Source organism: Gadus macrocephalus, chromosome 12, assembly GCF_031168955.1.
Source record: "Gadus macrocephalus chromosome 12, ASM3116895v1".
Classification (NCBI taxonomy): Eukaryota; Metazoa; Chordata; class Actinopteri; order Gadiformes; family Gadidae; genus Gadus; species Gadus macrocephalus.
Window position 1 is genome coordinate 9,403,637 of NC_082393.1, and position 26,392 is coordinate 9,430,028.

Genomic DNA, 26,392 nt, shown 5'->3' on the forward strand with positions numbered 1-26,392 from the left:
GATCATAATAGCCGTAATTAAAAGCAGGCAAACAGTGCCATTCATTTGTCCCACCGCTGCTGGCTGCCCCCGAATGCCGTCACCCCGTTCATTCAATTATGACTTTAGAAAATCAGTCAAGAAAAATAATAAAAACGATATAGCCTATTCATATAGGCCTATGCCTAAACGAAACAACATACATATGGCCTACACCAAATATAGGCTACATAGCCTGGTCCTATTTCCAAATATTACATCGCCCGTTAATTGTATGATATATTATAGGCCTACATATATAGGGTAGCCTACTGATATGTAACATTGCTAAATTGGATTGCTATTATTTTTTGAATTACATTTTTATTTAGGCTACATATATTTTAAACGAAACAGGGTTTTATTTAGCCTAGGTATAAGGGATTTTGGATGAGTTCCTTTCTTCAATATAGTGAATAAATGTCTAAGTCTAACAATAGGCTATAGGCTAGTATGCCTATAAGCCCGCTAACCCGGGCAGTGGCCAGTGGAGATCTCGCGGTGTTTCTGTATATTCAAAGGTGTGAAGCAACAGCAGCACCCGGCGCAGCAACAGCCTCCGCACTATTTATGAGCGCCGGCTCGGAGGACGCGCTCAAAGTCTTCCACGGTTACAACGGCCGTCGTAGCCTCCTCGCTAGATCCCTCTAAAACACTGGCTTGGCCTACCCGTGCTTTTAATATTATTATCACTAGAGTTTAATTTGAAATTGAGTAGGCTACGCGTCATTTCAGTCTCCATTATAACTGCTCGTTACAGGCTATCCCAGGTTAGACAGGTTATTTGTTTCCTTCCATTTGCACTAGCCCCTTTCTATAGGCCTACCTATACAGTCCATTGTTGCTACAGTCTATGATCCGGCTGCTTGGATTAGAAGGCGATATTTGGTTTAGGTGATGCTGGTTTCATGACCTTTCTCCTGGATCGCGTAGGCCTACGCTGTGTGTGTTGTGTTTGCGATGCAGCGTGTCCCCCTAACGGCTTCTTGTCGTACTGAGACACTTAATTATGCTGAAAGGATTTGTGGGCCTCAATCCGGATACATGTGTGCTCAAACGTCAATCTCATTAACAAACCGCGGAGGTATAACAGGGGATTTATGAGGCTTCAAAAGATCCCAGGACGCACTGCAGGTTTGGGGTTCGGTGCACTTGTATCAGCCGTTCTTGCCACGCTGCAACTCTGAGATATTTGAAGGCATTTGGACGCTGCTGCACCTGTCTTCATAGCGCCTTCTCCCGCGAGATATGTGCACCGAAAGGGCTTAAAATAGAGTGGACCCGTTTGTTATAAATGTCAGAAAACATATGTTCACGTTATGAAATAAACCGGGGAACCTGAGCGCGCTTTTTTCGAGGGACGGACGATGGCCACATATCTTTGTTTTGGATTAGTTGGCATGCCCGTGCGTTTAATAAACACAGACAAGTTGTGTTTGGATTTCAGCAGGTGATATTAATAGGGTTAGGGTTTAATTGTAGGTCTTCACTGTCTGAGGAACGTGACTCTTGTCCCACGGGAGAAATATCCTCACTAAGGGGTTTTCAGAGGATCCAGAGAGAGGTGGGACGCGTGGCCACGTTGGTTTCCATGCAGTTTAAATAGCCTATCGAAAACAGAACGACAGTCAACTAGTTATCAAGGGATTAACGATCAAAATGCATGCCGATTTTGGTAAATAGAACAATATCGTAGCTGATTACCCTTTAGCCCTCTGAACAACTGCAGCAAAATCCCTCAATAATTAAATAAAAATCAATTAAAAAACTAGGATAACTATTATTGCAATCAATAATGAACACAAGAATAGCATAGCATTATTATAATTATTATATCATAACAAAAAATGTGAGGATATTGTGCTGGGGAAATTGTGCTGGGGATACACCAATTAGGATAATTCATTATATTATAAAATAATATTTTTTATAAAAATAATAATAATTATTATCATTACATGAAGAATTAGTATATTTGTTATTATTATCAATATTGCGATTATTGTTATTAAATAATAGCATAATTTTCATACAAAAATGCCAAACAAATGACGCTTCATTTAATAAGCTTACTCGACAATAACAATAGGTATAACTATAAGTAGTATAATATGTTGTTAAAAAAGATAGGACAGAAGAAGTGTCAAAGGAAAGACATTCATTTGAAAATGATTTAACGAAATTAACTATCAAATACTGTATATTACCTTGCATGGGCTAAATTAGTAACATACTTCATAATATACACATAGCCTGCGTTCCATTATTATACTTGACAAGGGGTTATTTATCCTGGAATGGTAGGTTATATTTCTAATATTGATGTAAAACGAAATACATAGGGCCTTATTACAACCGTGTCAAATTGTGGTGAAGCAACATTTTCTCCCACGACACAGGAAACGTTTACATAGTCTTAAATCCCATTCGACGTCCCTTTCAGGCCCCATGCACGGCTCACCTTCATGGTTGTGAATGAATGGTCTGTTAACATTGACTCGATGCCGCATTTCCTACTTTTTCAAATGCTAAAACATGCAATGATCGCGGTCGTTAACACCTCTTGCAAATTCCTTCAGAAACTCTTTATTCCTTCCATTGTTGCAGCTCAAATATTCTTCTCAGCATTGGCTAATCCTGCAGGAACAAATAGCCTCGATTCATTCTGCACTTAAAGATTTCAATTCCGTGTCTTCCAAAATAAAATAAAGCCATTGAACTGTTTCTACCCGAAATAGGTAGACAAACAAAAACGTGCACTCGCCTCAAAGAAATATTTCGATTTGATCATTTATGCGAAATGTTAGCAAGTGAAAACGAAATAAACATAATCTACACCTGACATGCAAACCAAATATACATATTTATATGCATACATAAAAGAGCATAAACCAACTAAGAAACGAGATTGAATTGAACTTATCTGTCGTCGTTTTCATTCAGTCGCTTTGGAACACGTAGGCCTATACAAGCAAAGTTAAGATTTGGGTTTTTAATGCGCATTAGATCTTTCAATCATACAAGGCAATTTTCTCTGCCCCCCCCCCCCCCCCCCCTCCTCCCCCCCCCCCTCTCTCTCCTCCTCCTCCGTTAAATGGTCTATGACGGACGAACCCTGGCAGGGATCAGCGTGCAGCATTGCTGTTGTCCTATTGTTGACAAATCCGTGAAACAACTTCAGTTTGCATGCTTTAACGGGAGGGGGGGGCTTTCTGACGTCAGCCAATCACGTGGCCAGGACCGATAGTATATCTTATAGTGGGGAAAAGTAATCTATCAGACAGTCCTTTAAAAGCTTTAAAAGCGCGTGTCATCTCGACTCCGCCGTCCAAAACGCAACTCCTCGGGAAATATATAGCCTACAGACTGAGAGGAACATCGGGAGCGGAGAGTCACGACCGAGTGGAGGAAGAACACGAGAAGAAAAAAAAAGACAAGACCACTTGAAGCGTGTACTGAACTGGGTGGAGATATTTTCAGAAGTTGAAGTTTCTAGTGACTGGCTTTGGCTTGGCACCACCGCTCTGACCTGCATTTAGATTTGGTGCGACATCCGATCTCTTGACGGGGCGTCCCATAATCTTCCACCAGAGCCTTGTGCGCACCCCGTCCACCACTCAACCACCATCTCACCCAGCAGGTCGGTCACTTTTTTGGGGGGAGCTTCGGTTTAAAACATCAGTGAGCCGTGAGATGACACTGTCTGGCGGCAGCGACAGAGCCAGCGACATGTCCGGCCGGACAGTGCTCTGTGCCGAGGACGTTGACATCGACGTGGTGGGAGAAGGGGACGACGAGGGCGTGGAGCGCATGGACAGTGACTGCGACAGCTCGGGTGACGGGATCACGCACGACCTCCGAGGTGGAGGTGGAGACGACGAGGAGATCGACGAGGAGATCGAGGTTGAGAAGGAGGAGGAGGAGGAGGATGAGATGATGCGCTCCGGCGGGGGGAGTCCGTGCTGCGAGAGCTCCGGAGAGGGAGAGACGGCCACCGTGAAGGGAGAGGGCGCCGAGCAGAACGGAGGAGCCTCGGGAGGCACCGCACAGAAGCCCAAGAACAGCCTGGTGAAACCTCCGTACTCCTACATCGCTCTCATCACCATGGCCATCCTGCAGAGTCCTCAGAAGAAACTCACCCTCAGCGGGATCTGTGAGTTCATCAGCAACCGCTTCCCTTACTACCGAGAGAAGTTCCCCGCCTGGCAGAACTCCATCCGTCACAACTTATCACTCAACGACTGTTTTGTCAAGATCCCCCGTGAGCCCGGGAACCCCGGGAAGGGCAATTACTGGACCCTGGACCCACAGTCGGAAGACATGTTTGATAACGGCAGTTTCCTCCGGAGAAGGAAAAGGTTCAAGAGGCATCAGCCAGACATACTTAGGGACCAGACGGCGCTCATGATGCAAAGTTTTGGGGCGTACAGCATCGGCAACCCGTACGGTCGGCACTACGGAATCCACCCCGCATATTCACACCACGCCGCCCTCCAATACCCCTACATGCCCCCAGTCGGCCCAATGCTGCCCCCGACCGTCCCGCTGCTGTCCTCCGCAGAGCTCAACAGGAAGGCGTTTAACTCGCAACTCAGCCCGAGTCTCCAAATGCAGCTCAACAGCCTGAGCACAGCGTCCATGATTAAGTCCGAGCCGACGAGTAGACCGTCCTTCAGCATAGAGAACATCATCGGCGTGTCCAGCACTTCGTCGTCGAGCGTGGCACAGACTTTTCTGCGACCCCCTGTCACCGTTCAGTCGGCTCTGCTGAGCGCCCAGTCGCTCTCCCTCACGCGGTCAGGTATGGGGCCCATCCTCAGCGTGCCGTCCAACCTACTCTCGGGACAGTTTTTACCCTCAGCCGCAGCGGTGTCCAAGTGGCCCTCTCAGTGACTTTAGATGACACTCTTTATTTTGTATACAAAGACTACAGTATTGTTTTGGGACGAACATGAGTGAAAAAGACAGCACTGGACTTTAAAGCCACGTAAATACAAAGGAAAAGGAAATATTTATGTACAGGTAATAATTGTAAATATTTGTAAAACAAAAAAAAAGGATTTTACAAGTGGGTATTTTATCTGTTTCTTTTCGAAATGCTCCACCTGGGCGTTTAGTGATAGCCTATCATTGTTTCGTTGTTTTTTTTTTGTATGGGGGACAAATTATAATTGGACTAAATAATCAAGTTGTGCTTCCTTTAAGAAAACAAACGAGCTGAAAAGCAGAATGTTTTTAAATACAAATGTAGCGTAATTCTATGTAGCTATACTGTGTTGTAAATTTGATTCATTTGTAAATAAATAAGAGAATTGACATCTATTTTCTCTACTGACGTATTCAAATCCTTGCAGTAACATATTTATTTTAATTAAGCAAGTTTCACAACAACATACTTTCATAGCATATTATACGTCTATGTGTCTTATTATATTGTTGATTAGCCTATATTAAGTGTCATAAACTGGTTTAACAAAAAACAATTCATTAATTTGATATTATAATTTATATTCATGATGGTATCCATCCAGTCCTTTACCAACACATTCAATTGGATTATAGGATTTTATTATATTATAAACAGTAGGCTAATTATTTTCTGTGACAACTTTAAAACAAACTAAAAATATTGTATAGTTTTATTTGTAATAATAATAATAATAATAATAATAATATTATTATTATTATTATTATTATTATTTTAGAATTGAAGCGCTACATAGGCCTATATTTCTTAAGTCTCTTTATTTTTTTAGTTAGGCTAAAACGATTATGCGTTCTAGTTTTCAATCAAAACAATGAGGCCTAAGTCAACAAAATGTACCTAGAACTATTTCAGACGTTCCTCTGATGGCCAAAATGAATAACAAACAAACCAACAATCCAACAAATACCCAACTCGTCTATTTTAAGACTTGCGTCTCCCGAACTATTATGAAAGTAACAGTTAGTTACGCAGTCGTGTCTGCCTAATCACTTTTACACAAACAGCCAATGGTGATCAGGGGCGAACGCTATATTTATCTGATACCCATGGGAACAGAACAGGGCGCGCGCTCTCTCTCTCTCTCTCTCTCTCTCTCTCTCTCTCTCTCTCTCTCTCTCTCTCTCTCTCTCTCTCTCTCTCTCTCTCTCTCTCTCTCTCTCTCTCTCTCTCTCTCTCTCTCTCTCTCTCTCTCTCTCTCTCTCTCTCTCTCTCTCTCTCTCGTTTCTTCAGAACAGGGCTATCTCTCTCTCTCTCTCCTCTTCATTCCAGAAACCCAAGTAGCTGCTGATGCAGCGAGAGCTTCCTAATGTCCCCGTAGAGAGCGGGAGGCCATTCCATCACTGACTCCATATTATTATTAGTATGAGTATTATTCTCTAGACATTATTAGAAATAGTGCCTGTGTTCTGGGCGCACGATTGTACAGCCACGGGCCACGGGCGTCTTGGCTCTAGGGCACGGAGAGCTTAATCGTTTTACGGTTGCTGTTGTTGAGGTTTCTTTTACATTGCCAGATACACGTTTCCAATGAATTTAGCTTAATCGAACTCCCACTTAGGGGGACATGTGCATGCCTAGGTGTAGAATTACTAATATTTATGGGTTTATTGAGGCTTGATTTTGTTCTTCCAACCTATAGGCCTACCTTGAAAATGTTGCATTTCTGGGAAGACGGAGATCATTTCAAAGACCTGTTTTAAGGATAGCGTTTCATAATTAATATGTAGGACTATTATTTATAAAATGTGAAGGCATTATACGCTACAGCAAAGCCCGAACATCACATAATTAATTATCAAATCTAAGTATTAATATCCACCAGCTCGTTTGCATGTCTTGCTCATCAGTGACTTTGGGTCCAAAAGACAGAAAAGGAAATCTCGACATGGCAAAGATTGAAACCGCTAGGGGGCGTCTACTGAGACCCATGGTTGTTCAAGGCCTAACAAGACATCATACAGCAAAAAAATCATACGGTAACAGTATATTGTGCGGAACTGAAACAATGTAGGCCTGCACGCCACAAAGGACTACTGCTTTGATTATAATTGATTACTGGAGTGGATCAAGGGCCACGTTCTTTATAGAAAGAAACTTGCGGCTATTTTGGCAGCGGTTTCTGGGCTGTCCAGTGCAAGGTTGACCCTTTTGACCCTTCGAATCCAGATTGACCAACACTCAAGCAGATTTTCGTTATTTTCGATTTACTTATTAATTAAAAGAGCATATTATTTTTTCTGACATCCTATCCTAATTTCTTAAAAATGGTGCATAATTGATTGGTTTCAGGTTGTACTCCCGGGGAAAGTCCACAGAGTTAAAAGAATAAAATAAGTAATTGGCGTTATCATATCACAAGTGACTGGCGACCACTGCGCAAACACTCATGCGGCCATGACAGCCAATGGGAGCTGTCTACCGTGGCTACTTTTGATGTTGTTGAAATGTTCCTGTAAAATTTGACCCGAAAAAATAAATGTATAGCACGATAAACGGCAGTTATATTGTTAGGCTAGCTATAACATCTTCGTTATGATTATTTTGCTAATTAAAATTTATAGTTACGATTTGCTAATTTTTGCATCATTAAGCCTATAGGCCTTCTCCTGAAATCTGAAATCTTCTCCTGAAACAATGTGTTTCAGGAGAAGATCTTAATAATAATAATAATAATACATTTAATTTAGAGGCGCCTTTCAAGACACCCAAGACACCCATCTTGCCAATAATGAGGTCATGGGGAAATAGGCCTGTGGAAATTACATTTTCAGGAATGATTTTTTGTAGCCTATGTCAAATCGCTCTTCCAAGATTAGTTGATAGATCATATCGCTATGGAGTAAAAAAAATGCATGGAACCACATTCAATGATAAGCGCCTTTTCCCTAATGTAATTCTTGGTGGTTTTGGTTAGGCTATGCCCACATTTCATTGTAAATCTCCCAGAAGTTCTGTGCTTGGTTGCCTCTGAGAGAAGATTTACCAGAGAGGGTCACCTCTATCCCCCTCATTGGCTCTCTGATTTATGCTGATAAGTGCACAATTATTCAAATGATTGTGTAAGATCGCATGCATGCGATGCAACCTAATAATCTGCTAAATGGAATGATCTTCTATTTCATTGCAAATAAAGTAGGAGTAGCTTCTAAAATGAGCTAATAGAAGCATCTACCAGCCATATTCTGGTTAAAACGTTGACATTGCTCTAGGTTCATGTGTTCATTCAAATAGGATAATTTAGGTCTACTACAGCAAAAATTTTGTGTAAAAATGCTACCTTTTACCACAGCAATTTACTTTGGTTGATTGTTCGCCTGTAGCCTCAAAAAAGCATTGTTGCAAACAATTAATAATAATAGGCTTCACAATACAATATATGCTATATTAATTTTAATTTCACTGATCTAAATTACATTAATTACACATTTTACATACCTAATATTTCTGGGTAAAGGTGCTTGTAGTGTGAGTGGCTCTATGCAATATTTACTGTCTGTGTTACACAGCAATAGACAAGGTGAGACATTTTCTGAGCTGCTCTGAAATGCATTCTGGATGTTAGGAATTTAGAGGTAAAAATGTCCAAGATGCATCCAATGCATTTAAATTAGATTAATACACACACAAACACACACACACACACACACACACACACACACACACACACACACACACACACACACACACACACACGCGCGCGCACACACACACACACACACACACACACACACACACACACACACACACACACACATACACACACAAACACACACACACACACACACAACCACACACACACACACACACACACACACACTCACACACACACACACACACACACACACACACACACACACACACACACACACACACATACACACACGCACACAAACACACACACACACACACACACAACCACACACACACACACAAACACACACACACGCAAACACACACACGCAAACAAACATACTCAAACAAACAAATACAAACACATGCATACATACGCACACACACACACACACACACACACACACACACACACACACACACACACACACACACACACACACACACACACACACACACACACACACACCCACACACCCACCCACACACACAGCATAACCCACACAAACTCACTCACACTGGGAGGCCAGGGATGTAGGAAAACTATTTGTTTGTCTAGTGTGAAAACAATCCAGGAAGTATTCATGCATGACAACTAGCCCATGGGCTAGTTGTCAGGTTGTCATAGAAACAACGACTCCGTAACAGCCAGACAGATTTAACTTATTTCACCTTGTGAATGACATACAGCCGATGCATACAGCACACACAAACACTCCTTCTTCCTGCTTTACCATAGAGTGACTGTCCACAGCTAGACTGCACATCCCTGGCCAATATAGCTAGCCAGCTAGCCTTGCCAATATAGATACCGACCTACTGTCCATTTATTATAGTAATTATAAGGAATATTCCAGGAATGCTAGGCTTCTACAGGCACAGATAGTAGACAATAAAGGTAGGTACAGCAGTTACTGAATATTTAAAAAGGCATAGTGATGAAGCAATAAATGACAAAGTAAAGCTGGTGTTCCTGGGCATTAATAACTAATGGGAACCTGTGAGTTATAGGCTGCTCTAGTTGTAATGAAAGTGTCATTGAAAATCAGCAGTCCGCCAAGGTTATTATTATTTATACATAATAGATGGCGGAACCACAAGGTACATGCCACACCCTGCGACTGCTAACACCTTGGGAACAAAGATGATCGAAGTCAACAGAAGAAAAGGTCACAAAGGAGATGTTGCTCCCCAGGCTTAGATTTACCCCGGCACAGCCACTGAGAGGTTATAGCCAAATACTTACATTCAGTTACAACAATGATACACAATGGTAATGACCCCCCCCCCCCCCCCCCCCCCCCGATTCTAGGTTGTTATTCTCCAAAAATAATAATATCTATTTGTTAAGACTGTGAAGTTTAGGATAATTTATATTTGGTCAAATATAAATACAAGGTCAAAAATAAACCTTCTTTCATGCCTATCATGTCATGATTTGACATCAGGTAAAGGTTTCACAATTTTAACTGAACGACCATCCACATACTCAAATGTAATTAGGATTTTGATTATTAGAATAACGCTTATAATAAAAACAATTATAAGTGGTAGTATTAACAGTTGGTTTTGTATTAGTTTTAGTAGAAGTAGTAGTAGTAGTATTAGTAGTAGCATTAGCAGAATTAGAAGTGTTGATGTTATGTGGTTGTAAACATTAGCGTACTTATAGCTATAAAACCACTCTCATGGAGAAGCAGGAAAACAAAATGCATTACTCCCACATCAATACATCCCTGCATGTGTGCAAGCTCACACAGGAACCGAAGAAGATTTCTGTCCCAGTTGACTTGAACGCCTCTAAAGGCACAACGATGACGTCATCCCCATCCGTCGAATCAAAGGGCTGTACGCATCCTTTATCGGTGACGTTTCAGGAAACGTGCACTTTCTGAAACAATATTATATCCGAATAAATCCATTTGACCGTTATAGTACAGACAAACGCTATAGTCAATCAATCTGCAATGGAAACGTGTACTCTTGTATCGATGTCCATTCTGCTTGGTGTCCTTGTGAGATGGGGAGTTTCATTCAATTCATATTCAGGTAGGATATGGTCAATATAGTGATGGCATGTGGCATCCTTCAGATTAAACAGCTGCAGTATTGATTGTTTTCCACATACGTAATACAATAATTGAACATACAGAGAGTCACCGGAGGATACTGTTATTAAAATCTATCAACCAACCTGCATGTTTGCAAGGTCTGCTTTCATTACTGGAGAAGTTGGAGTATTCAACATTAAGTTGTTATCTATCTACAATGCAAAGATGCCTAAGATATGCGTGTTTTTTCCAGGTGCAGGTAAACCACCTATGTTTGGAGACTATGAGGCACAAAGGCATTGGCAAGAAGTGACGTACAACCTGCCCATACAGGAATGGTCTGTATAGGTCTGCCTCTTCAGTAGCTCATAAGAGATTTTTGTAATGAGTGTGTACACAATAGTATGTCTATAACATTTGTTCGATACCAATATAGCGCTAAGCTACCTTCCCTGAAGTAGAGGTCACCTGTCCTGAAAACAATCTTGTACATTTTGTTACGAATGTCCTGGGTGATGTCCTTTACTTTCCAACACAGGTATTTCAACACGACTGATAATGACCTGAACTACTGGGGTCTTGACTACCCCCCTTTGACTGCCTTCCATAGCCTGCTATGTGCTCATGTGTAAGTTTGCTCATACATGCTTACTGTTTGTAAGCAAGTATTTTCATAGACAATATACCAAATAGATAAATATATAAAGACACTTTATGATAATCAGAAGGTAGGCAGTACAATTATTTATCTAGTAGTAGATTTTGTAAGCAGTTACAAGAATGTAATAAAGTACTTCCTTATATGTATTTGTATTCAAATTATCCAACTATATATTTAATATGTGTCTGTATGCATGTATGTATACGTGTATAAATGTGTAAATATATATATGTGTGTCCGTGCTCCTAATATTTTGGCGGCCATCGTGATGTGATGTCTTAATGTAAAAGCCCTATATTGTGCAAAACAACAGTGTTTGAGCATTACAACATACACCTGCTATAAAAGACTTAAGATCAACCAACGTGCTAGCATCGCAGAAAGCACAAAGATCTGCTTAATAACTCAATTAGTAAACGAAAGTGTCCAAAACCAGCTTTTTTTCTTGTGTTATTTTCTCAGAGCTAAGCTGATCAACCCTGAATGGGTGAAGCTGCTGGGATCCAGAGGGTACGAAAGCCCAGCACACAAGCTGTTCATGAGGGCCACAGGTATGGGCCTGCATGGCCAAAAGACATGGGGAGGGGCAATGGAATGACCCATCCAAACATAAATGCCTAATTAATTTGTGTATTGATTTCGTAAACCCAGGGAACTCTGTGACATGCCTATTAATGCGTTTGATGGGCTTATATGTATAACAGTTTGATTAATCCATTAAGCATGAGGTTGTGGTAAGTGTTGGGTATCTATGGATTGGATGCAACTGTGAAGCTTATCAAAAGGGTGTTAAAATGGAATTAATGTATTCAACATTATCATTTTACTAATGAAGGGATATTTCAGAGATTTCGTACACTGTATTGCAGGCACTGTATTTCATACTGTATTCCCTGGATTTAATATTGTATTGCATGCAATATACAGACTGTATTTCATGCACTAGATTTCATTCACAGTTTCTTTCACTGGATTTCATCAATTCGCTTCCTTTCTGTTTCTCAGTTCTTGCTGCAGATCTGCTGGTCTACATCCCTGCCGTGGTTTTATACTGTTGTTACCTTACCAATGGCTCCACCAATAAGAAGGTAAGACATGTTTTGGTTGTATTTGAGTTTTAATTTGTATTAATCTTTTTGAAACTGAATATATTCCATGTTGTTATGTATCGTATCACTTGTGGAGGGAGATCCATAATAACACAAGCTATTTTGATTGCAAAGTTGTGAATTTAAATGTGACTTTGTTATATCATTAGAGGAAAATATAAATGTAAATTTAAAACAAACAACATAAATGGAACTGATATGAATGTTTTGTGCTTTTATAAGTTTAATGTCAGGTATGTCTACATTTACTTACAGTTGGCCTAAGATTTCTTGGATTTCATATTTAAATAATTGTTTGCAATATAAATCGATTTTATCATACTTTTTTAGATTTCATTTTAGTTGATTTAAGTTGAATTAAATGTAATTCCATTAGTTAACCAACCAGATACTAAAATCATTCCACCCAGGTCGGCACCTTGCTCTGCATATTGCTCTACCCAGGACTTATACTCATCGACTATGGCCATTTCCAGTATCCTTTGTGTACTAAATACATTTTCCCAAGTCTGAAACCAGCCATATGCTTTCATTTTGTGTTGTGTCGGTATTCCCAAATACTATAGACACGAGAAGAAGGCCATCAATAATATTGGTTGCTTAATTATCCTGAGGTATAGCTGTCATACTATAGTATAGAAAGGTTATCTGACCAACCGTTTTTTGTATTTATTGTAAGAAAAAAGGTAGTACTGTAGAATTTGATGTTCCTGAAAAGATAAATGAACAGAAATGGAGCTTCCAAAGCACAATTTCCTACACCTTCTGGCATTTGAACAGAAACATATATTTAGTTTACATTTCTATATGGATGCTCGATCAATAGCGATATAGCTAAGATCAGCCCGACAACTCCTATCCTCAGAACTTGAAATGAATGAATAACAAAGTAATGGTCCTTGATGGTGGTCAGGTACAATGGGTTGAGCCTGGGCCTGACCCTGTGGGGGGTGCTGGGACTGGGTCTGGGCTGGGATGCCCTCGGTTCCCTGGCCTTCTCTCTGGCACTCAACTACAAACAGATGGAACTCTACCACGCCCTGCCCTTCTTCTGCTACCTACTGGGGAAGTGTGCCCGACAGGGCTTAACAGGAAGAGGGTGAGCGTCTGCTATATTTATACTTTTACCTCCATGCTGACTTTAACTCCTTCTTCAATTCCATAGCCACACCACAACCAAATGTAATCCGCACTCTATTGCCCCTTACTTAAGGGGAACATTTTATAGGCTTTCCTTAATGAACTTCCCTCCCTTTTGCCTACTATAATTGATATATTCGATAAGCCAATCAATCTTTGGCCACCAACAATGTGTGTGTGTGTGTGTGTGTGTGTGTGTGTGTGTGTGTGTGTGTGTGTGTGTGTGTGTGTGTGTGTGTGTGTGTGTGTGTGTGTGTGTGTGTGTGTGTGTGTGTGTGTGTGTGTGTGTGTGTGTGTTTATTTATCTTGTAACAATGTACCAAGGGCATTTAGTAGCAAAAGGAGAGGTGGATTACAGGGGGCTAGGGCAAAGATATGACCAGTTGACACTCTCACCATTCCCAGGCTCCTCAGCTATTCCTGTGTGTGTGTGTGTGTGTGTGTCCAGCTGACCACATACCCTGACCTGTTTGCAAGACTTTCAGCTGATGAATGGCCTTCTCGCCATTCCTTGACCGAAAGTAAAACACCCAATTTACGAGGCATGTGACGGTAGAATTGTTGCTTTAATAAAAAAAAGTAAAGTGTACTTAGTTAATTGGGACTTATTGTTTTTTTTATTGTATTTGTTGTATTCAATTGAATAACCATGTTAATGTGTATGTGTGGCATTTTGTGTGTGTGTTGGCGTGCATGCGTGTGGTTCCCACCCCTCCCCCCCTGTCTGTCCACCCTGAAGGCTGTTCTCGCTTGTGAAGATCGCAGTGACAGTGTTGGTGACCTTTGCCCTCTGCTGGCTGCCCTTCCTGTCTGACCCCGAGCAGGCCTTGCAGGTACTCCGGAGGATCTTCCCTGTAGCAAGAGGTCTCTTTGAGGTACGGCCAATATGTTGTTTTAAAACAAACACCCCTGCTTTGATATTCCCTCAGGACATAATGTACCACCACACACAGGTGGGCATTTACTGAAGTCAAAAACATGGTAGGTCATACTTTTTAATGTTTGCATTATTGTGGATACCTATTTAGAGTTAAAGTAATTCCAAATGTCAGTGATTCAAGTTCACAAACTTTAGAAGAATATCTTTGTATCTAACATAAAGTAAATCTATATTCAGAGAAGGACACTGGAGGTGTCAGTATTCGGCCACAAACTAATGCCGCTTTTCCACCGCACATGTAGCTCGACTCGACACGACTCGACACGACACGACTCGACACGGTAGCAACACGGGTGCTTTTCCACCGCAAATAGTACCTCCTGGACGTGGGCGGGGTCGGCTGCGCGAAAGGGCCGTGACGTATTTGTGTACGCGACGCAAACACATACGCAACCCACACATGGACAGAACCCACATAACAATGGAGGACATCGATCACATTACTATTATTAGCCGGAATGTTGAAGAAGTTGGAGAAGTGGAACATGTTGGCTGCGGCGCTGCTATGGATGTTACCAGCATGGTTGCCATGTCGCTCTCGTGACTTCGTCACACTCTCTGGCCAATCAGTCGCCGGCCGTCTGCCGACGTCACCTTTTAGCATCGGCTCAGCTCGCTTGGTACCTAGAGCGAGTAGGTACTAGAAAAAGCAGCCACTTCAGGTACCAGATACCATGGTACCGCGGTGGAAACGCAAAAAATGCGAGCTGAGTCGAGTCGTGTCGAGTCGTGTCGAGCTGGTACCATGCAGTGGAAAAGCGGCATAAGTATCGAAATGGGAATATATATCTTCCTCAAATGTATTCAACCAGGAAGGCCGCCATTGAACCTGTAATGCGGCTCAGAAGTAAATATATTTTGGTAACAAGACATGAAAGGTGCCGGGGAAGAGGACCCATGAAAATGGAGTGTATTTATTATTTTCCTTTTTCCGAGAAGGACTCCTCAAGATGTCAAAGGGCCAACATGAAACAGCTGTTAATTAACTGACGTCTTCCTCAGCGCTGTTTGTTATCGTGCTGCCGGGTGCCAGCCTGGCCATCGATACGGGCTGGCAGCGCAGCGCGGGCCGCGTCTCTGAAGAGCAAACATATACTTTTACGCTGGCCGGTTCCACCCATGCACATGACCGGGGGGCGGGGGAAGGGAGATTGGAAGCCGTTTGAAAAGTGATCGCAATGAATCGTGTGTGTGTGTGTGTGTGTGTGTGTGTGTGTGTGTGTGTGTGTGTGTGTGTGTGTGTGTGTGTGTGTGTGTGTGTGTGTGTGTGTGTGTGTGTGTGTGTGTGTGTGTGTTGTAATGTAATAAACTAATTGGGGAAACTGCATGTAGGCAGAGTCTGTCAGTGAGCTGGGAAAGGGCTGTCTTGGAAGTACAAGGCTGGTGGCGAGTAGAGGGTTTGGTCTAAGAGCGGGGGGGGGGGGGGCTGAGTGGGTAGTTGTAAGTTTACCCACCGGCCGGCGTTCTTCGTGTCTAAGGTTGCTTCCTGCTATGGCCAGAAGAAAAAAAATAAAAAAATGGCAGCAAATGCTTGCGCCTGTGAAATTCCGCATCGGCATCGGCTACTGAGCGGCTCCTTCACCTATAAGCCAACACTGCAGACCACCACCAGCCCCCCAGCCTCAACCGCCTCAGAATCCATTCATGTGTTGCCCTCCCGGCAGCATTCCGCTTCAAGTTATTTGGAGCGGAGCGGCTGGGAGAGCAGAAAGAGAGAGTGAGAGTTGGGAGGGCAGCCCAGGAACAGGGGTGGGTGGCGGGGGTCTTCTAGTGCTGACTAGGCACACACACACACACACACACACACACACACACACACACACACACACACACACACACACACACACACACACACACACACACACACACACACACACACACACACACCTCTTTCTCTGTCTCTCTCCCAACGTCCCCCACCTAAGATCTGCACACAGCTGAGCCCAGAGCAGCTGTGTGTCAGAGAAGGAGACGCAAGACGCCAGAAACGCAGTCTCCAGGATGGGATCGCACACAGTCAGGAGCCCTACGAATTCTGTCTAGTCGGGCCCCACCCCAACCCCTTGCTCCTGTGCAGATGCATTGTGGAATGCCCTTGGGGAATCTTCACTGCATTCTCAGGATTGAGAATGACGACTCGGGTCAATGCCACCCATCTGTTTCATGTTTTACTGTTTTCATTTAATGCCCTGCCCGACTCTGAGGTCTTTACATTTTAGATGCTTGTGGTGGATTCAAAGCACAAATAGAGCATCAGCCATCAAACCACCCCATCTCACCAGTGAGGCTTTGACTATTTTGTGTGTGTGTGTGTGTGTGTGTGTGTGTGTGTGTGTGTGTGTGTGTGTGTGTGTGTGTGTGTGTGTGTGTGTGTGTGTGTGTGTGTGTGTGTGTGTGTGTGTGTGTGTGTGTGTGTAGGATAAGGTGGCAAACGCATGGTGCAGCCTAAACGTCCTGATAAAGATCCGCTCCATCTTGTCCTCGGACTCTCAGTTCTACCTAAGGTAATCTCCACATGAACTGTCTTTCATGTCTCCCTTTATCTGTCATGTTTCTGCCCTTCAATTTCCTGCACCGGTAAAGACACTCCACACTGATTATTTATTATTTATTCCAAGGGTGAAAATCAAGATTATCACCAAAAGCTTCTGGATCCAATGGTGGCAGCTGCTCTATGAATCTGATGCAATAATAATCCGAACTTTGGGCTTTATGAAAAGTTTTTTACTGTGCGTGGCTTTGTGACTGCAACATTTCTGGAACACCGGTATAAAATGGGAACATAATTCTCTTTCCTTTCACAAAGTTATTGGAGCCCATCAGAGAATGTAGGGACACCAATAACCACAAACATGGAGGGATACACTTAAAACCCTGGTGGATAAATTCATGGCCCATGTATGTTCGCAAATCGGATATCATTTCTTTTTTGTTTTTGTTTTTGTGCATACCGCACACCTTCAATTAATTAGGGGATTACTTTTGAAGCTTTTGACCTCAGTGCAGTACCGAGGCTCTGTGTATTTGTAGAGAATCAGCTGTGGAAAGTGATACTTGTCCCTCCACGCCAAAAACCTGGACACACACACACATACACATACACATACACACACACACACACACCCCCCCCTAATGGATCTACATGACATTGCTGCCCTGAAGATTATCTCACACCCATTTCCCCAAACACTTTGTCTTCCTATCACAACCACCACCACCAACACTAAACATGGGGTGCAGAGGGGCTGAGCTTTTCCACATTCCCACTGGGCCGGGTGGTACATGAGGACTAGAGCCAAAGAAAAAATTGAAAAAGCCTTCAAGCAGGTGGTACACCTGGGCTCTGTGGTAGAACGGCAGGGGCTAGCTAGTTATTGGCCGTGCATCTTCTACACAGTCACATTCCAAAACACTTGAGCTGGATCCGTGGCAGCCCTCATCCATGTCAGGGGTTAAACAAATGTTTTCAACTTGGCTGGCTTTGTCCTATTCATTATGTATAAATGTCATAATCATAAGCAAATTGTAATGATCATATTAGGAATGGCCGTATCTTTGTCTTTCAGTTTCGCCGTGACTCTTCTAGCCATCACACCCTCCTCACTGAAGCTTCTGAAGACGCCCACGTTCTGGCAGTTTAAACTGGCTCTGGTAACAAAGCATCGAAACTTTCAATATCAGTCAATCTTTAATGGTTAACAGTTAACAAAACGGTTGAAAACAGTCAATGATTCAATCATTTCAATGTCACTTCACTTCTAGGTCAATTCCTCTTTGGCCTTTTTCCTCTTCTCCTATCAAGTCCACGAGAAGTCCATCCTCTTAGCTGCCCTGTGAGTACATGCATGTACATTAACATTTATACACTTTTATCCATAGCGACTTACAATAAGTACATGTGTCAGAAGAAGGTGAAACTATAAATCGGTACAGTAAGCATGTTCATAGAACCAAGTGCAAAGCACCTACAATCATTAGGTTTACCAATTCCCCCGTATACATCAAAGATAGCTAGGGTTAGATGCTACATAACTAAGTATGACATACAATAAGTGTGTACATAAAGTGCCAGGACGTATAACATACAATAATTAGGGTTGGTAGGGGGTGGCTAGGCAGAGTCTAGGTGGACTCTGAACAGGTGAGTTTTGAGTCTTTTGCGGAAGCTGGTGAGCAGCTCTTTGGTCCTGACATCTGCAGGGAGCTCGTTCCACCACTGTGTTGCCAAAGCAGAAGACTTTTGACTTTGATGATCGACTTTTGCTTGCTCTTAGCGATAGTGGTACCAGACGTCCAGCTGAAGTAGTTGAGCAGAGCGCTCAAGCTGGGGTGTTTGGTTTGATCAAAGCTTGGAGATAGGCAGAGGCAGAGGCAGTTCAATTGACTACTTAAGGGAGCCGGTTGAGTTCCCGGAAGAGGGGGGGTCACATTGGAGAATTTAGGTTGGTTGAACACAAGGCGCGCTGCAGCTTTCTGGATACGCTGCAAATCACTGGTTTATTCGTGGAAGCGGGGAGTCCAGCCAGGAGCGAGTTGCAGTCGTCAAGCCGGGTGATGAGGAGCGCTTGGACCAGGAGCTGAGCTGCTTCCCTCGTGAGGAAGGGCCGGATCCTGCGGATGTTGTAGAGGGCAAATCTGCAGAATCGGGCCACCTCCGTGATGTTCATGGTGCAGCATAAATGATTGTCAAGTATGACACTGAGGTTTCTGGCGGTTGGTGATGGAGATATAGCGATGTCCTCAGCAGTGACCTGTAAGTCCATTTGAGGGCAATCTTTCCCTGGCAAATGAAGGAGCTCAGTCTTTTTGAAGTTAAAGGCATACTGTACGATTTCCAGTGATATGCACTTTTTAATATGTTGTTGAAATTGTTTTTTACATCCTGACAGCAATAAATAACTTATGGGCAATGAAAAAGAAGCGAAAAAAAAACGAATTCTGTATCGGCTATAAACCTGTTAAAATGCTTACCAATCGGAGACATTGTACCCGAATCTAAAGAACCAATCACAAGCCTGCGCGTTCTCTCCCCTCTGTGTACGAGCCTGAGCCGGCCTGAGCGCGTTCACGGAGGGCAAAGAAAGCGTTGTTGTCATAGTAGTTCATGACAGTGGACTAGACCTAGTGAGCCTACGTCAACACGATGGAAGAAAAAAAACAGAAGTTACCACTGCTGCCGTTACTTGCCCCGGTTCATCCTTTTAAAAAAGAAAGACAGAAACTGAAAAGGCAGCAACAAAAAAGAAGTTGGAAACTGCTCGAGGAAAAACGAGAATAAATATTGGATTAGCTTTTCAGCGATGGCGACAGCTGAGGGAGTTGAATGGCCTGAAAAGTGACGCAATGGTTGCCGTTGAAGTAAGCCGTAAGCAGCAGCAGCGCTCGTGCACGGCTCTGTGTCGAAGGGTGGGGGCAGGGAGTCCTGAAGGGTGGGGGAGGAGTTAAACGGAACTCCGAAGAGAAGCTAATTTCAAATCATGCTAGCTCTCTCACATCGTACAGTATAGCTTTAAGCTTCAGCTGATGGGCAGTTGTCCAAATGCTGATGTCTGCCAGACATTCTGAGATACGTGTTGCAATCAAGGTGTTGTCAGAGTAGGGGAAATAGAGGAATAGTTGTGTGTCGTCAGCGTAACAGTGATAGGAAAAACTGTGTGATGTGATCACAGAGCCCAAGGATCTGGGGCCGTATTCACAAAGCATTTTATCTTACCGCTAGGAGTGCTCCTAACTCGTGCTAAAACATTTTACGTAGGAGTTTTTTCTTAAAAGTTATTCACAAAGCCGCTGAGACCTACTCTTACTAAGGATAAATCACAAAGAGTGAACTAAGAGTGACGCGCCGTTGCTATGGATTACGTCAATTCTCGTGCACGAGTTTAGAAGCTGTCAGTTCGGTGATTGGTTGTTCAGACGAGCCCACTGAATCACCGAAAAACAAGGAAATAGCCCAGGCTAGAAATGAATTCCTATTAAGTAGTTATAGTGCAGTTAGCAGAATACACGCATGATGACAATTTTGTGCAGACCACGATAATGACGTTGTAGCCTGCACGTTCAAGAGAGAGAGAAAGCAAACAATAAAAATACGTAAAAGAAAATAAATGTTACGAACTACCCAAGTGTTGACTGATTTGTGCCAAGGTGTTTACCTAAAATGTGTTTTCAAAGTGATCCCTAAATGCCTGTCCACTCGGTTCCACACGGCCAAATTCCTTGTAATGTTGATCGCCATCATCATCATCATCGTCGTCTGGCTGTGGAATGTTCCTCCGCTTGCAGAGGTTGTGTAGAATGGCACATACAGTGATTACTGTGCTTGCCCTCTCTGGGGTGAGGCGTATTTCGCCGTGGAGGACATGAAACCGACGTTTCATCTGCCCAATTCCTCTCTCCACAACATTTCGTGTATGTTTGTGTGCTCGCAAAGAGCCAATACGATGTGTTTTACGCATAGGACTAAGCGTAATCTGCGTAATCACTTACATTTAACTGTGCTCCCGGTTGTGGATTGAGGTAGGGTGTCTAGAGCCACGTCTTGCATGGATAGTCACTGTCACCCAGCAAGTGACACCCAACTGGTACATCTCAAAAAGCTGCCTCAGACCGCTCACCATTAAAATGCGCGAATCATGGGTAGCTGAAGATCCAGGCAACAACATCCAGTAGGCTATGTTAAAATTTGCATCAAAAACAACCTGCGTGTTGATGGAATGCACTTTCTTCCTATTGACGAACACGTCCTCGTCTTTTGATGGCGCAATTATTTTTATTTTTTATAAGTTATATATATATTTTTATAACTTTATAACTTTATAACATTTTATTTCGGGACTAATCTGATTATTCCTGTTAGTCTGGGATGTTATTGCATCGCGCATTAACTCCACAATAAATTGAATACCCTAACATTTCGTCTCGCAGGCATTTTAAGATTCTTTCTGAATAGGTCTTACTGAGTTAGGAGTCCTCTTGAGGACTTTTAAGCTCTCCTAGACTTAGGTGCTACTTTTAGTCCTAAAATACTTTGTGAATTGCTCTTAGTGAAAAAAGTTAGGAGTCCTAAATTTAAGAGTGACACGCCCATTATTTTTAGGAGTTACTCCTAAATTCGCCAGTTAGGACCTACTTTTAGCCCTAAGATCCTTTGTGAATACGGCCCCTGGTATATAGAGGGATAAAAAGGGGTCCATGTAGTCCATCCTCCATCCTCCCAGCTGCCCTGAGAGTACATGAATGTAGTCCATGCTCCTACCTGCCCTGTGAGTAAATACATGTAGTCCATCCCTCTAGCTGCCCTGTGAGTACATGCATGTAGTCCATCCTCCTAGCTGCCATGCGAGTACATACATGTAGTCCATCCTACTACCTACCTGTACATGCTGGAAGGCCTTCCGACTTCCTGTGAGTACATACATCCTCCTACTTGCCCTATGCGTACATTTGGACCATCCAGCATTGAATTCTCCATTTGAGTTTAAAATGGGTTAATTCTCTATCCTAGAATTTAAAGTGGGTTTAATCCCTATCCTGTAGAGTTAAAAGTTGTTAAAATCGATGTTATTGTTGTTCTTCTTTTTCTCTTTTCCTTGTTGTTTCAGCATATTTGACTCATAAAATATAGAAATTAAATGTACTGTTATTATAAGATCTCTATCCTAGAGTTTAAAGCTGGTTTCATCTCTATCCTATATAATTTATAGTTGGTTCAATCTTTGTCCCAGAGTTGAAGGTTGGTTAAACCTCTATCCCATAGAGATTTAAAGTGACTGTCTCCATGGAGGGAATTGACACGGTGCTGTGGTTGACCCCTGGTCTCCTAGAGCTGCTGTTAAGAGCTGCTAAATGGAAGGGTTATGCCCCTCTTGTCATCACACACACACACACACACACACACACACACACACACACACACACACACACACACACACACACACACACACACACACACACACACACACACACACACACACACACACACACACACACACACACACAGTTTGAGAGAATCCTGAATGTTTGTTTTTTAACAAAGTGGCATTTGCATAACATGCATATGTGTCTTGTGAAATTAACTTTCAATGCTTGAGTTACTATAGCGTGGTGGAAATCCTATCAGACTATGTAGGGAGTATATCTAAGTCTTATATCAAATTATTATGGGAGTTTATCCAAGTCTAATCAGACTATGGTTGGGGTATATCCAAGTCTTATGGTGGGAGTATAGCTAAGTCTTTTCAGACTATGGTGAGAGTATAACTAAGTGTTATGAAACTATCTCAACAGGCCGGTCTGCCTCCTGCTCAACGATCTGCCCTTGGTGGCCATTTACTTCCTCCAGGTCTCCACGTTCAGGTAAGAACGCTGTGGTTTGAACAAAAGTTCACAGATAACATTTTGACGATTCTTTTATTTTATTATTTTTTTTTTTCTTAAAGTAACATTAAATGTTTTCACATTTAATCTTCCGTTTCCCCCAAACACAAAATATTGAAAATAGTTTTTGATGACCTGAGTTTTTACTTTCCATACATTAGCCGGCCAGAAGAATAAATATATATTTATATACTTGCCCTATTTCAAATGGCGGTCTCTCCCCCCTATTTACCAAATTAACCAGCAAGAGATACACTTTTATACCTATGCTGGAGAGTTCTTATCAGTGGCCCGCCCGGACTCATGTGTTTGAGTCGGGAGCGGAGCAGACACCTAAGATAATAGGATGCGGGTGAACAGTCCAAGCACAGATCCATGAGCACCGCCCCTGCCGTTGGCCACCGCTCAGCGTCTCTAAATTTCCCCAGCTGTTAGTCAACTCTGCTGGCAGCACTAATTGTTGTGCTCGTGGTTTAGCATAAGTCTATCTGTGAAATTGAACACGGCATAGTTTGCGTGCCTTCGGTCAGGGGACGGCTCTGTCTGTGTTCAGTCTCTACAGTTCAGCATCGGCAACGTCCGCCACACGCGCCCCAAGTTATAACAACACAACAAACACTGCCTTCTGTTGGGCCAAGACGGCCCCCCAAATGCAAGAGTATAAGCACAATTACGCCTGGCCGAGTAAATGCTCCCCATCTATTAAATGGGAAAAGTATGTATTTCTACAATTTCCAAAATGTGTTTTTCTGAATAGGGCCAGTGTTGTTGGACCGGACAGAGGAGAATAAGGGGTTTGTTGTGAGAGGTTACGACTTAATCGCTAATGGGCTGGGGAAATATGTGATTTACTAAGAATCAACTGTGGTTCTTGCTCATGTCCCTTCACTAAACAGAGCTTAACTACAAGCCCAGACTATCCCAAGGGCACTGACCCCCCCCCCCCCCCCCCCCAACACACACACACACACAACCTGTGGAGGTCAGAGCTATCTCTCTTGCCTTTCTAAAATAATGAATTAATTGTTTTTTCTCTTACAATCATAAACATGCATACAGTTCGTACATTGTTTTGCCGTGTATGTAATTTCCATTTCCCATGTGATTTGTCTCATACATGCACACGCGTGCACGAGCAGTCTGTATCCATGAGTTAATAATAATAATGCCTGCAAGTTATTTTACCCCTCCCCCCTCTCTCCCTCCCAGCATGTTGCCGTTGCTACTAAAGGACGGCTTGCTGATGCCCTATGCAGTGACCTCGCTGGCCTTCCTCGTCCTCAGCACCCACCTGCTGTCTGCGCTGGAGCGCTGCACCGAGGCACAGCTCCGGCTGGAGGGCTACCGCAGGCTGGCCGCATGGCTGCCTGCATGGCTGCCACGTCTGGACCTGGCCCGCGTCATCCGCCGGAAGGTAAGGCCTGGGACAAACTCAAGGCTCCTGGTGGTTGTGGAACTCTTCTTTACCTTGGTCTTTCTGTTAAGAAAATGTGGTTGACTCAAAAATTGGCTAAGGCTATCAAGAGAATGTGAAGACATACCAGTTGTGACGTTACGTCAAAGGTGTCTTATGTATTTTCTTGCAGAGATGTTTATTTTTGTTAGCAGCTAGCGCCGGCCTGTTACGTCTCGTGACACCAATTTGTACCTCAAGAAGCTATTGCAGACACTGCATTGTCCAGTCTGCCCATAAGACTGACACCGCTTACTATTTTGACATGGAGCACCAAAAAATACTGAAACATCTCCTTTTTTAGGAAACTTTGGTCACAGAATAAAACAAGTGTAATCCTCTATGGTGGGCTCGGTCCATGCAGAGCTACAGCTGGGGCTCTGCACGAATGCGGTAGCTGATCATAACATTAACGAGGGGGGGTGGAAGAAGCACAGCCGACCGGATAAATAAAGAACCCTGTGCCACCCTAAGCTGTGTGAGCTCTCTGTGGGATCCGCGCCAGCGCCGGTCAGAGGAATACCTATATACTCATACTTATACTTATTACATATTCCTCTTCCCCCAGCCTCTGAAGTAGCTATGGCCCCTCGGGTCTTTTTATCTTGTCCCCCCCGTCCCCCGACAGGGTGTCAACAGAGACCCGCCCAAGGTGTCTCTTTATAGAATGTGTCATTAACACAGGTTCGCCTGCGTATATTTATTTACACAAGCAGCATAAATAACGAGAGCCTGTGGAGGCGGTTAGGTTTCACCCCGTGGGGCGTGGTGGGGGTGGGAGGGGGGCTGTAAACGGTGTTCCATCGCCCCCCTAATTTAGCTAGTGTAGATCCCTAAAAAACATACATGGATACTGATACTCCTCGCGCTGTGAGGGTGTGATCCCCACACCACATACACACACTGGGGAAAGGCCCAGAAATAGGCTTTTACATGGTCAGATGTAAACTGGCTGCTCTTTTATAAACAAACTTGCATTGCATTGCATTTGTTGCCACATAGTAATTAATGACAACCCTATTGTGAGACTTTGAAGTCTTTTGAAATCAATATCTTTGTTTCACTTGTTGTTGTTCTTTGCCGCCAAGTTTTTGTTTAGAAGCATTTCATGGTAATGCCGAGCGACAGACGGATAACTTTTAAATAATTGTGTCACACTTTCACTGCAAACCTCCTGATACAGAGGTGGTTTCCACCCTCAACTCTTCAAATGCCCGTTCCAGGGACATTCCCAAACATCAGACCATGTCAACTGGCAGTGAAACACAGAGGACAATGACGCAATTGAGCACTTAAATGATAGGATGTGATCTTGTGAAGGTCAGCTGTCCAATGCTTTACCAAAGTAGTGCTTTAAATAGATAAACATTTGAAAACCAACTGTATACCACATAAACTACTTACAAGTAAAAATTTAAATAAATGATATATACTAGAATAATAAATATAGTTACACTTCCCTCGATGTGTGCTCTGAATGCAGGCAGTAATTATCTAGTAATATATGCCAACACTAGCTTTCTCTCTCAGTTTTACAGTAGTTTGGTGTTGATGGTGGGTCTGAGCGTGGCTAGTGTGGCGCTGCCCCCTCCAGCAGGGCTGCCTGACCTGTTTCCTGTGCTGGTGTCTACCTTCTCCTTTCTCCACTTCCTGGGAACATTCATCTACTTCAACATCGTCCAGCTCAGCACGCCGCAGGGCAAACAGAAGACCTTGTGAAACTGGTGAAAGTTAGGCGACCCGTATGGCACGATCATGCTTCATGAAAAAGAGTTAGGGGACTGACGTTGGGGACTGGAAGGGCTTGAGACATTGTTTTGTCTTGTGAGACTTGTGTGGGTCGACCACAAGCATCATGGGACTTGTAGTGCTCGAAGTTCACCAATCGAGGGGCAATCTATACTTCAGTGCATCCTTTTTGAATTTTTGTGTTTTCTATTTTTTACCAACTATTAAAAATGTGTCTTTAGAACGTCATCTTTAATGTCATTGTTTACAGAATTTGTATGCACATATTTAGCATCGTT

General features: G+C 43.0%; 2 protein-coding genes across 3 annotated transcripts; both read left to right on the plus strand.

Moving 5' to 3' along the window:
• The first annotated feature begins 3,175 nt into the window (after positions 1-3,175).
• Positions 3,176-5,340, plus strand: foxd3 (forkhead box D3). Its single transcript, XM_060067138.1, has one exon. It carries the CDS (start codon positions 3,712-3,714, stop codon positions 4,909-4,911), a length of 1,200 nt encoding a protein of 399 aa, XP_059923121.1. The 5' UTR covers positions 3,176-3,711; the 3' UTR covers positions 4,912-5,340.
• A 5,142-nt stretch (positions 5,341-10,482) lies between these two features.
• alg6 (ALG6 alpha-1,3-glucosyltransferase) lies at positions 10,483-26,342 on the plus strand. 2 transcript variants are annotated; one of them, XM_060066677.1, is made up of 14 exons: positions 10,483-10,684; positions 10,940-11,024; positions 11,225-11,314; positions 11,810-11,898; positions 12,353-12,435; positions 12,867-12,931; positions 13,370-13,555; positions 14,336-14,471; positions 16,955-17,040; positions 18,103-18,187; positions 18,299-18,369; positions 22,823-22,891; positions 24,122-24,326; positions 25,896-26,342. In XM_060066677.1, the coding sequence occupies exons 1-14, from the start codon at positions 10,603-10,605 to the stop codon at positions 26,082-26,084; spliced, it is 1,521 nt and encodes a 506-aa protein (XP_059922660.1). In that variant the 5' UTR covers positions 10,483-10,602; the 3' UTR covers positions 26,085-26,342. The 2 variants fall into 2 exon arrangements, with proteins under 2 accessions (XP_059922660.1, XP_059922661.1); XM_060066678.1 differs by lacking the exon at positions 25,896-26,342 and adding an exon at positions 25,549-25,875.
• Positions 26,343-26,392: the final 50 nt, after the last annotated feature.

Bases quoted from the DNA above. Each gene is read 5' to 3' on its own strand.
- foxd3 (XM_060067138.1), top strand. From the start codon at position 3,712: ATGACACTGTCTGGCGGCAGCGACAGAGCCAGCGACATGTCCGGCCGG.
- alg6 (XM_060066677.1), top strand. From the start codon at position 10,603: ATGGAAACGTGTACTCTTGTATCGATGTCCATTCTGCTTGGTGTCCTT. The intron at 11,315-11,809 runs GTAAGTTTGCTC...TTATTTTCTCAG, and splicing joins AGCCTGCTATGTGCTCATGT to AGCTAAGCTGATCAACCCTG. The intron at 18,370-22,822 runs GTGAGTACATGC...CTATCTCAACAG, and splicing joins TCCATCCTCTTAGCTGCCCT to GCCGGTCTGCCTCCTGCTCA.